The sequence below is a fragment of the Moesziomyces antarcticus genome (assembly GCF_000747765.1).
Source record: "Moesziomyces antarcticus DNA, scaffold: scaffold_v10008, strain JCM 10317, whole genome shotgun sequence".
Classification (NCBI taxonomy): Eukaryota; Fungi; Basidiomycota; class Ustilaginomycetes; order Ustilaginales; family Ustilaginaceae; genus Moesziomyces; species Moesziomyces antarcticus.
This window is the reverse complement of record NW_014639002.1, coordinates 636,713-649,122: the sequence shown is the minus strand read 5'-3', so window position 1 is coordinate 649,122 and position 12,410 is coordinate 636,713. Positions and strand designations below refer to the sequence as shown.

Genomic DNA, 12,410 nt, shown 5'->3' with positions numbered 1-12,410 from the left:
CTCGGACATCAATCTTCGCATCCGCATTTGCTTCTCAGGGTCTCGTCTGCACACGCTCTTACACAGGCCGCAAAATGTTTGCTCGAATGCCCCTTGCTTTGCATTTGAAACAGTTCGCTCCGCTCGACCCTTCCCGAGGGTCGCGGATATCATCCACATGGCTTCAGCCACTTGTACATGAGGGAGGAGAATGGAGGGAGGGGGGGAGAGGGTTGGCTACAACTTGAAGTTGGATCGTGTTTACGACGACTTCCACATCTCCTTGATCGCGGTGGCAGCAAAGCTGCTAGCCGCATCAACGAAGGGCTTGAAGTCGGTGGAGCGCTTGGCGTGCTGCGAAGTGAACGACTTGAACACCTGCTTGCCGAACTTGATGCCGGCCTTCATCAGAGGCTTGTAGTCGAGCTTGAGCGGAGCACCGGCGTCGCGACGTTGGGCAGACGAACCCTCAGCCGCCTGAGAGTAGCCGCTGTCTACAAGGTCGCGGAAGGCTTCCCAGACAGGAGTAAAGTCGGGTGCATCGTCGGTGTTGGCATCGCGCTTGGCGGCAGTGGCGGCTTCTTCGGTGTTCGAGAGATCGCGAGCAATGTGGAAGTGCTCGTTACCGATCTTCTTGATCTCGGTCCACACGGGCGCAAAGTCGGCACGCTCAGCGAGCGGCTCGGCCGCGTCCCGCTTCAGCGCCTCGACCGAGACCATTCCCTCGGCGGGGACGTCACGGCGGCCGATGCCCGAAAGAAGGCCGTTAAGCAGGTTGTCGAGAAGACTGAGGTTGACACCGCCAGTGTTGTTGCTGGCGCTGCAGTTGCCACTGCCGATGACAGTGTCGCCGTCGTCTGTGGTCGCCTGGCGCTTGAAGAACTCGAGCGGGATCGAGTCTTCGCTGCGTCGGCCCAGGCCGCTCAGCAGACCATTGAGCAGGTTGTTGAGCAGGCTGACATTGATGCCGCCAGAGTTGCCGCTGGCGTCGCAGTTGTCGCTGCCAAGGGCGTCGGTGACACCATCTGTGACACCACCGGTGCCTGTCTGGCGCTTGCCAAGGTTCATGCCATCGCCATCGAGCAGATCGCGGGCAAAGTTCTGACTGAGGTTGGCCGCGCTGCGAGCAGCCGAGCTGGTGCCATTGGTCCCGGCAGCAGCACCGGTCGACTGCGCCTTGGCAGCAGAGCCGGTCTTGGAGCCGGAGGAAGGGCTGGGGCTGGCCGCCTCGCCACCATAGCCGAGCGCAGACATGATCTGCGAGAAGGCATCATCGGCGGCTGCGGTGGGGCCAGTGGTCGTGGTGCCGGCGTTCGTCACAGAGGTGACGGTCGATGTGGCGTTGGGGTCGGAGGCCATCGACTTGATGAGGGCGGGCAGCTGCTCGAGGAGCATCTGGATCATTGGCATGATGCTCTGCAGGATGTTGGCGTCGCGTTCGCCGAGCTGGTCCATGCTCCTGCGCACGGCGATGTCACGTCGACCGTACCCGGGGCAGCCGGGACGGTACATGCCATCGTTGGGCGTGGGCGGAGGGCAGTCCTGAGGAGGCCACTTGCCCGAGGAGGACGTCGTAGAGGTCGAGTTGTCGCTCTCGGCGCGCGAAGACATGGGCAGCAGCGTGTTGAGGATTGTGTCCACAACATCACGCAGAGCCACCAGAAGACCAGTGAGGCCCGAGTCCTGTCGGGCCTCGAGGAGTTCGGTGGAGCGCTTCTGCTGCTGTTTGGCCGCGGAAGCAGTCGTGTCGGTCGAGGTGGCGTTCTTGGCAGGGTGGTGCTTGGCCTTGTCCTTCTTGTCGGCCTTCTTGGTGCCGGTTGCCTTAGCGGCAGCGGGCACAGCCTTGGAAGCCTGAGCAGCGGTGGAGGCGCTGCCCTGCTTGCCGGCCATGTAGTCGTCCACCATCTCGGTGATGCTCGTTCCGTTGCGGAGCTGAGCGCCGAGAGCGGAGAGCTTCTTCTCGAGAGGCGAGGCGGTTCGGTTGGCAGCAGCACCAGTGGTGTTGGTTGAGTTGGCCGCACCGCCGAGCACGTCGGCACATGTGCCGTCGCTGTCGGTGTTGCCAAAGAGAGCATCGAGGATGCAGGTGACCTGGTGAATGGCCTGCTCGAGCTGTTCGGTGCTCGCCTGTCGGCGCGACATTCCACCTCCCTTGCCAAGAAGGGTGATGATCAGGTCGCGTAGAGCTGCGATGAGCTGGTCGAGCAGGCCTCGACGGTGAAGTTCGGTGACCATGGCAAGGTCGCGCGCCTTGGGGTCGACGTTGCCGAAGCGAAGGTCGATGGCCCTGCGCAAGTGGGTGACGGGGTCGAGACCGCGAGCCTGAAGCGGCCTCGAGCTGACGGCATCGCTGATGCCTACGCTCCGGACGGCGATCTGGCTCTCGTGGACCGAACGAAGCACGAGCTTCGAGGTGTCCTTCTGACTGCCGGGAACGGGGGCAGCCTTGACGGCAGCAGCCGAAAGGGAAAGCGCAACGGTAAGAGCCTGAGTGAAGTACATGGCTGCTTGGATCTAAGACGAGTCGGTAGCCTGAAGAGGGTGGTTCGGAGAGGAAGGAGCGCTGAACGACGAAATAAGGGCTTAGAGGGTAAAGCTTGAACTACTAGACTAGCTAGAATAGGACAAAGCTCGCTGGCTCGATAGGATCAAGTCTTCCACAGGAAGTCTTTTTAGCGAGTGAACTGAGGATAAAGCCGAAATTGACGAAAGCGGTTGGAGGAGGGTGTGCAGTTGAACACGGAGTAGGACGGAAAGGAAAGAAAGAAAAGTGTTTGTCTGCGGTAGAGAGCGGAAAGGGATGTGACCACCAGGGTTCACGGTTGGGAAAGGATAGTACGAAGTTGGATCTGAAAGGAAAGAGGAGCGGAAGGAGCGAACGCAAAGGCAAGGGCAAGCAAAGGGACTGAGACGGATCTGGGAAAAGAAAGAGGGAAGGGGGGAAGGGGAGGACGGAGGGGAGCGCATTATAAGCACATCCACCTCATCCGGCCCGGGGCAGCGAAGTGGCGTCCGGGCCCAAGCTAGCAGACACCAGAGAGGCGCTGGAAGGCTCTGTCGGTGAAAGGGAGACTCGAATGGCAAGCTGAGGGCGCGAAACAGCGTCTCGCCAAGAGTAGAAGTGTTGCTCAACCGGAACTGAGCGGCGCAGTGAGATGCACATACCAGATCGCGCACATGGCGTCCGGTGCAAGGTGCATGGCCCGGCAACGGAGCAAACCCACCGGTCGTGCTTTGTCCATATCGAGCATGCACTTGTGCAGCGAAGTTTCAGCCGGTGAGCAGCATTGAACCAATCGGCAGACTGCAGACCACGCTTTCTCGTGCCGCACCTCTTCGTCAGCAGGCCCGCAGGGAGCAGGATGGATGCTAGCGAACCGCGTTGTCCCCCTTTACCATGACGCCAATGCGCAGACGTCTATGAGGAGTCTGGCTACATCAGAAATGTGGACGATTCAGCTATGACTACATAGTGTCGATTGTTGCAGAGCGTTGTACAACCGGCTAGCTGGTGCGTGGCAGTGTTTCAGTCGGAAAGGTCAGGTCCCTGAGACACGGGCGGCGACTGAGACTGACTCATATCCACGAGCGTGCCCGTCCGTTACCTTGCGAGCTTATCGAGTGATCAGCGCGCTTGCTGTGCCGGATTGTGCAAAGAGCCATCGAACCGAGCGTCTGGCGAAGCAGATTCTACGCGGACGCACCTTGACGAAGCGGCGGTAAGCGACGATCATCGGAGTGACACGCACGGACATTGTCCCAATGTCTCGGATGAGAGCGACAGGAGAGACACAGATCCATCGGACGGGCCCGCTTCTGCCAAGCGAATGTGCCGGGCAGCATGGCGGACGATGCATGAGCGGACGGTGGATCAAGCAAACCACGCTTCGACCAACACCAGCGCCATGTCACCTCGTCCATGACGCGAGCCGTTTGAATTCGGTGTGCGGCTGTCGAGTTGGGCGGCTGCGCCGGCGCGTGCATCTGCCTGCATTTCATCGGGGGCGATCGTCGTTCTCTCGCAAAATTAGATTCCCGATGAGACCACGATCGGGCTGTCCGTGCTTGGGTCCGCGCGCGGCTCGGTGGCTCGGCGAGGCAGCGGAATTAAAAAAACAAAAGAAAGGGTCTGGGAATCGAGCTTGTGGCTGCGTTGAAAGCCTTCACACATGCCGCCGGAACGCAGGTATCGAGTCGTTGCTTGGTTCCCCCCACAGAGTTGCCTCCAGCTGGTGGTTACCTCATCTGGATATCACGGTGCTGTTGCCAAGCCGTGGGATTTGTCATTGTCGAGATCAGATGATGCCAGATATGAGGTGGGTTGCTCGAGGTGAGCATGCATCGAGACGTAAGGCAAAGGAGGCCGCCTCCTCTGGTGGCATGAATTGAGGACCGATTTTTGGTTGTCCATTTTTGTTGCCTGATTTTCGTCCGTTTTTCTTCGGATGCAGCTTCTCGCCGAGGAAGCGAAGGCGCTGAAACCCCCGCCAGAGACCAAGGGCGCTGTGGCTCAACCAAGCGAGGCTCATACAAGGTTCATGGCTCTGCATCTCGACGCGACGTTTTGATGCCATACAGGATGGTAGGCTTGCATGCCCACTAAATCGACGATTGATGGAGAGTGCATAGCAACGGTTGCCCCGTGGGCTGTGGCTGCATTGCCAGGCGGGTCGATGCAAGTGGTGCCTGCCACGCGCCCAAAAAAGGGACGCCTAGCAGTCAAAAAAAAAAAGCACGACTGCTGGAACCGGCAACTCACACTCTTTTAGGCGCTAGCGAGGCAGTGCATGAGTGCAGAGGCAGAAAGGCGGCTTCGGCTCACCACGATTCACCAGCTTTCCATCCGCAGCTCGCACCAGCGTCTCGACAGCCGAGACTCCATCGGCACTTCCGTTCTTCGAAGGCCTCCTTCTCACACCACCATCCGGTCTGCACTGCACCATCTATCGCGCTCTTCGGTCCGCATCGCCAGCACACATGCAGAAGAAATCGCGTTAGCGCCTCCGTCACACTTTCTCTGCTCCGTCTCGCCCAGCTTCGAACCGGCGCCTTTCGGCTCTTCCGCGCCTGCATCGGCAAATCCTCGGCCGCGCGTTGAGAGCTGCCATCCACCATGATCAATCCGTTCAAGAAGCGTCAGCAACGCAAGGCCGCCGCTGCCGCCGCCGCCTCCAATCAAGGCGGACCAACCGACTACGGCGCCTTTCCATCCTCATCGAAACTTCCTCCACGACCCGGCCTCTTTATTGCCGCTGCATCCGCCGCACCCGGCTCTCCGCGCTCGCCGCACAGTCCACGTCAGCAACGCGGCATGCAAGTCGGACAGCTGCAGTCGCCGCAACTCGCACAGCAGCCAAGCCTCGACCATGTCCTCCCACCTACCTCCGACTTTCGCCAGTCGCTCATCATGCCGCACCTCACGCGTAGATTCACGCTGCTCAGGGCGCCGGATGGATCGCTCGTCACACCCGACGCAATGCGCGCCCATCTGCGTGCTCAACGCGCTCGTGCACGCGCCGCCAACCTCGCCATCGGCTCGGGCATGGCCAACGACATCCACTTTCTCACCGAAGACGAGGAGAATGCCATCATCGAACAGCTCAAGGCACAGGCGCGTGCAGAGGGGCGCGACTTTGATCTCGAGCAGGCCGTCGCCTCCGCCACCGTGGATTCCTGGCGCAATGGCTATGCTGCAGGTACCGACGGCTTTGGCTCCTGGGGCACCTCGCTCACCAACACCGCCCCTCAGCTCTCCAGCTTGACGGAATCCCTCGGCGACCTGTCCAACAGCTACGATCGCGCTACCACCGCCTCCACCAGCACCGCTTCCCCCGCCTGGTCCCCATCCAGGAAACCCGGTGGCAGCTCCTTCACCGGTAGAAGCTCCGACCGCGACCACGCACACTTTCGCAATGCACAGAGGAAGCGCAGCAACTCCAAGTCCAACGACACAATTGCTTCGAAACAGGCGCATACTCCAGTCGCTGCAGTCGACGAGGCGGCTTCGCAGCCCACATCTACGGATGCATCGGCTGCACCTGCATCCACTGCAGGCGATAGTCCCACCTCGACGTCCTTGCTCCAAGTTCCGGGCCCCGCATCGGCCTCGCGCTCGTCGTCCAGGCAAGACTCCAACCTGCTCACCACGCTTTCTCCCGAGGCCTTTAAACGCGTCAGCACCGCGCTAGATGAGGTGTTCGCCCAAATCGCCTCTCAAAACGGTTCTTCGCCTGCTAGGACCAACGCCACATTATCCAGTCACCAGGCGCAGCGATCTTCCGTTGACAGCGACGCCAACTCCTTCACTTCTGCACTCTCCAACGTCCGCGCTGCCGACAACAAACTCGCGCCGTCCGGTGCCGCGTCTGCGGACGCAGCATCCGAAGATGAAGATGCCGCAGACACCACCATCACTGCTCCCGGACCCACGCTCGATGCTGTGCACATTGAACAGGGCGGTCTCGCCATGTCCTCGCCCATCCGTGATCTCACCCTGTCGTCATCACCCGTCCCCGATACCATGCCGGGTGCGCTTCCCGGAGGTCACGCCGACTTTTTGCCCGACCTGCCCGAGTCGCAAACCGCAACTCGGCTTCCCGCTCTCGTTGCGTCCGACTCGGCGCTCACCGTGACCGACGCTGCCAAAGGTGCAGAGCCAACTACGCAGTCTTTGGCACCTCCCAACGGAGCTGACGGCGCCGAACATCTGCAGGTCAGTCCGGCGCTTACGTATCTGTCGCTGCGCAACTCGACTGCTACGGCAACGGAGGTGCCTTCTCAGGCGTCGCGCATCGTCTCATCAGCCTCTACCATCGACGCTCACCGGCCAGGTGTGGCCGATCCATCACCAGACTCAAACGTGCCGACAGAGGAACCTGCCGTTCGACCGACATCGGAGGCAAATCGTTCTTCATTGAGCGGACACGCTCATCCGACTGAAGGTGCTGACAACACGCGTCGCCCCTTCCGCACGCCAGAGATGAGCAATGCCAACATGTTTGCCGGCAGCCCGGCATACTCGACGCTGTCGCGAGGCGACTCGATCGTCAGTGCCAACTCCGGAAGGTCGAGCCTAGCTGGGCAACCAGCTTCCAATTACAGTTCCTCGCACAGCCGTAAATCGTCGGTCGACAAGCTGGCGCTTGCAAGAAGCGTGGCTCCCCATCCTAGCTTGCGCGAGCAGCCCTCGCTCTCGAGCGTTCGACGCAACTACAGACAACACGTCCGATCCGCTACGGGCTCGTCCGAGGGTAGCCTGCTGGGCGCGCATGCTTCGCGTCGCTCTTCTGGAGCCATGAGTCCGCCTCCCATGCTCAGCCGAAGCGCGCGCTCTCCCAACTACTTTCCTCCACCTGCTTCGAGCGCTCCCATGCACGACTACGCTTCTGGATTCAAGCCCGCCTCAGCCGTGTCGCCCGCCGCGGCGGCTGCACTGCAAGCGATGGCGGGTCAGGCCAACCACAGCCCCCAGCCGGCGACCAACTCGGTCATGGACGCATCGAATGCGCTCAGGAGCGTTCAGAGCATGCGCAACTCAGCATCTACAAGTCAGAGCGTCGCGTCGCCTCAGGTCCCGGGTATGGGGGCATTTGGGTCCGGCAGCGATCGCGCTGCAGTTCCTAGCTCCCCGGAGACGGGAAGCACGAGCTTGAGTCTCCACCAGCGCAACACATCGCTGAGCAGCTCCAAGCAGAACCGCCATACGCAATCGTCGCGAATCTCCTCAACCGATGAAGGCTTTGCTGCCCCAAGGCCAGCACCTGTGCCGGGCGCTATTGCCTCCCAGCCGATCCAGCCAAGCGCAACACAAACCTTCTTCAACGAGCAGGGCCTCATGCCCAACCCGCCGTCAGAGCCAGAGCAGGCAGAGCGTTGGCGAGCAATGTATGGTATCAAGGCGACCGATGCTGCCAGCCTTCGTGCGTCCAGCGAGGACGTATCGGCAGACCCCAACGAGGAGGAGGACCTGTGGGCCAAGATGGCCTCTGGCTCCGATCCGGCCGGCGCTGATCGTCCTGTTTCCAGTCTTCCGGCCGGCACAGCTGACGAGCGGTTGGCGGGCACCGGCATCACGGTCGATCAAATCGCTCGCTTCCAGGACCATCTCATCCAGACGGCGGATGGGACCGAGACCGTGCCTCCTCTTCCTCGTCTTCAGGCGGACGACAATCTCAAGGAGCGCAGATTTGCAGAGGCAAAGTCGAAAGGACTCGCGTCGCCGAATCTGGTCATCGGTACGGGATCTGAGTGGAGCAATCCATCTAGCAGAGAGCAGCAAGCAGGCAATGGTCTCGCATTTGGGTCTACCGAGGGAAGGCCGACCATTGTCAGCCCGGGCGCTCCGCTTGCGCGCCAGCCTTCGATCTCGTTTTCGCACGATCCCCCCGTCTCTCCGCGCGCGGTCATGTACGACGTCACCACCAGCCACCGACCCACATCGCCGCCTCTGCACAGTCGCAACGGCTCGCTCAATGGCTTGCCGAGCCTGCTCGAGCTCAATGGCTCCGTTGGGCATCGCAACCGCGAGTCGTTTTCGCTCTCGCATGCCGTCGACCAGGCGTCTCGGCTGCACCAGCAGTCCATGTTCACGTCGCCGCCTGTTGCTGAAGAGCCTGCGGGTTCGGATCGGGACTCACAAGCGGTGATTTCGAGCCCGCCCGTACAACAGCATCCATTCAATGCCGGATACACCAGCCCCACGCTTCCTGCGGCTGACTCGCGTGGAGTGCAAAACTTTACGTTCCCGCGCAAGACCGTCAAGGAGGACATCGGTGCCTCGCCCCGCAGCCAGGCAAAGCAGTTCCCACCCGAAGACGTATGGAACCGCTACGGTCCGCAGCAGGACTCGAGCCCCGATACTTCGTTCGGCACCGACCATGCCATGCCGCAGCTGATGGGCTCGGATCCCACGCGGCTCTTGGATGACGTGGCTGCACAGACCAGCGCGGCGACACGCGCGCTCAAGGGCACGGACGACGGCTCGATGCCAACGCCGCCATTCCGCACCAAGAGCATCTCACGCAAGAAGTCGTTCAAGAAGGTGAGCAAGCAGATCTCGTCGCCGCAGCTCATCTCGACCACGCAGAAGCTCGATCATGCCAACCAAATCGCGCTTACGCCCGAGATTCCCGCTGGTTTGTCGAAGACGAGCAAGCGCAGCAATCGATCGCCTGGCTGGGGCAGCCTGGGTCAGGGCGCTCTCGACGGCTCGCGCGGCCATCCCAAGGCGAGCCCTTCGTCGGCATCGCAGGGCGGCAGCGTGAGCAAGGGCAGCAGCTACTTCCACCGCAGGAGATCGAGCTCGTTCGGTCACGAAGCGAGTCCGTCGGACAGCTTCGGCATCAAGGGAGGAGCAGATGGCGCTGCAGCCGAGCAGATCAACGGCGAGCGTGGCAGTGTGCACCCCAATCATCCGTACATGAACGGAGGCGCCAATGGAGGCAGCCTCTCGCGGCTGTTTTCCAAAATCAAGAGCCGCAAGAATGGCGACCAGGCGTTCGGCGGTGCGACGATCGAGCCGTTTCCGCCGCAGCTGAGCGCAGCGCGCGCGGCCGAGACTGCGCAACAGCCTCCGCAGCCACCGCAGGCTCCTACACCGGTGCTGCCACCGCTGCCGCTGGAGAGGACCACACCCTGGACGCTGTCGTCGGTATCGTCGCCCAAGTCGGTGTCGAGTGACCGCGGCAGCAGCTTGCGCTCGCCCACGTCGCCCGTCTACACGCTGCCCATCGACTCGACCTCGATGCCGCGCAGCAAATCCAAGAAGCGCACGCCCATCGTGCTCAAGCGCGAGTCCGAGGTCGTTCTTCCCGGCGATGCCGCCTACATGCCGACGGCGATCATCGGCCGATCGCCGGAGCAGCGTGCTAGGGACCTGGCTGCAAACCCCCAGCCGGCTCCGCCCATCTCGCTGCCGATGGAGGTCGGCGAGGCGAATGCTGCGGAGGCCGTACAGCAGGAGGCATCAGCAGGCGGTCACGAGGTGGAGGCGCAAGAGGCCGCAGCTACGAGTGAGGAGCACGTCGCAGCTGCCGCCGAGGATGCACCCGCCGGGCTCGTGGCGGAAGCAGCAGAGAACGAGATGCGCACGCCTCGGCCGCCGTCGTCGTGGAATGGCGAAGCGGTCGAGGCCGAGGACGGTGACACCACCCTACCTGCTGCTGCTACTGCTGCCGCCTCTGCGCCTGTCGAGGATGGCGAACGGTCCGTTGCCAACGCCCGCAAATCGCTGCGCGACACGATTGTGCGACGTACGATCATCGTCCCCGCCGGGCTCGAGCTGGGCGACTACCGGCGATCGATGTTTGGCTCGAGCCGCAAGTCGCGCCGTTTCGCTGCGGAGGACGAGCCGCTCCCCTCTGCGGGCGCGGGCGATACGAGCACTGCTGCCGACACCACCGCGATGCCGGCGGGTGGGGTGGAAGAGGCCATGTCGACGCTGAGCTCGCGGCAAACGCTGCATCCAGATTCGGGCACGGCCGAGGGATCCAAGCGTGCAAGCAGGGTGGAAAGCTCGTACGCAGGCAGCCTGTACGACATGTACACTGGCGACGACATCGAGTTTGGCAGTCCCAGCTCCGAGACGCGTGAGCTCGCGCGGCGGTCCATGGCGCCCGGCGCCACGAGGCGGCACATCGAGGTGACGGAGCGCGCCGACGGCAGTGTGGTGTGGCAGGTGATTGCCGGCCTGGCCGAACGCGGCAGTGTCTATTCGGACCTCGACCCGCGACACAGCCGACACAACTCGGACGCGAGTGCGGCCAACCTTGCGACGCTGGATGCGACGGCGGATGCGAGCGAGTGGCGCACCCCCGCCGGACTGACGGCGGACGACTCGCGCTCGTTCTTCACGCGGCCGCAGGGCGGACACAAGAAGTCGTTCAGCTTTGACGCTATGCCGCCACTGCCGACGAGTGTGCAGCAAGATGTGTTCGAGATCGCCAACCCTGCGCCGCAGGATGCGCAGGAGGAGGTGGAGAAGAAGGCGGAACCCACCACGATCGTGTACCACAACGATGCGCAGCTCGCGTCGCTGCTCGACGTGCTTGCCAAGGGCAAGGACTCGGCCAAGTTTGAGTTTCATCTCGGCCCGGACGGGCCCGATTACCCGCTCGCCAGCAGTGCCGATGACCAGCCGGTTATCGGGGACGTGGTCGATGCAGACGACATCGAGCTACACAGAAATAGGGTCGAGGCCGAGATCTATACGCTCCTCAACCAGCACGCCCTGCGTGCACAGTCTGCCTAGACGCAGCAGGCCCGCTTCCATAGACGCACAAGACTGTATTTCTACACCGCACAAGCACTGGAACATGCTTTACTCTGGTCACACTCGAGGCTGAAGCGTGTGGACAAGATGGTCTGAGTCGAAGCCAGGAATCAAGGAGCGATTCGACAAGAAAGGCAGTGAGGGGCCGAACGAGACGGGCAGTGCACAGTGGCTCGAGGCGGCACCACATGCGTCGCTTTCATATGTGCGGCTTCCTCGTCGTCCTTTCACTCGTCCACATTGGGTTAAACGTCACCGCTTCCCGGCGTCTCTAAAGACCACCGCCGCCTCTGCCCTCATCGCAGCCCGTTGCGCCTTGTCGGCTTCGCGCCAAAGGTGTCTCGATTGAATCCGAGTGTTGTTTCGCTAGACCAGATGCACCACTTTCACCTTAGGGGCCTAAGTTGCACAAAACAACCTCGCCGCTGCACTGGCTAAACCACGTCGCCTAACGAGCTGAGCAAAGACAGTGTGACGGGCAAATTGTTCGTGGAGCTGCTCGGCTTGGCTCGCCGCCATATAGCTTCATCATCGGAAACACGCTGTACTTAAAACAGACAGCTTCTGGTCACTCGACGCAGCGTGTGTTGCATCAGAACCAAGACAACGTTGCCCCTCATGAAGCAGAGGACCGTGACCAGGTGCTTTGTGCATTGAGCGCGGAGGTGATGGAGGTTGGAAGGTAAGCCGTGAAGCGGGCGATCTAGATGTGGACGAGTGACACAATGACGAGATTGGTCCAGAGCAGCGGCGAGGTTGATCTTATGGTTGCACTTCTCGCAAATGAAAGCGACGCATATGGTCTAGCAAAGCGACGCATACTGATGCCACAGGGGATATCGTGTTGCTGATAAAGAAGCTCTAGCGAACAAGCTGAGCAGCTTCCAGAACATCTTGTCAGCCTCGATGCAGTTGCCCCGTAACGACGAGGTTGATCGTGTGCAGCGACGAGATTGTTCTGGGCAGTTGCGGTCCCACAGATACAAGCGACGCATATGATCTTGCGAAACGACGCATACAATTGCCAAAGAGGATAGCTAAACGACGCACACAAGTGAAGAAGAGGATACGGTTGAGCGCAACACCGCACGCATTCCAAAAGTGGGACCGCCTAACCTTTAACGAGCCCCACCAATGAGGTTGTTCCCACCGACACTCTTCT

At 61.4% G+C, this 12,410-nt stretch overlaps 2 protein-coding genes across 2 annotated transcripts; one reads left to right on the top strand and one right to left on the bottom strand.

The window, feature by feature from the left end:
* Window positions 1–240: 240 nt before the first annotated feature.
* PAN0_008c3639 (uncharacterized protein) lies at window positions 241–2,481 on the bottom strand (the record flags this gene model as incomplete). Its single annotated transcript, XM_014801140.1, has 1 exon — window positions 241–2,481. The coding sequence occupies one exon, from the start codon at window positions 2,479–2,481 to the stop codon at window positions 241–243; it is 2,241 nt and encodes a 746-aa protein (XP_014656626.1).
* Window positions 2,482–5,092: 2,611 nt separating this feature from the next.
* Window positions 5,093–11,227, top strand: PAN0_008d3638 (uncharacterized protein; the record flags this gene model as incomplete). Its single annotated transcript, XM_014801139.1, has 1 exon — window positions 5,093–11,227. The coding sequence occupies one exon, from the start codon at window positions 5,093–5,095 to the stop codon at window positions 11,225–11,227; it is 6,135 nt and encodes a 2,044-aa protein (XP_014656625.1).
* Between the last annotated feature and the right edge of the window lie 1,183 nt (window positions 11,228–12,410).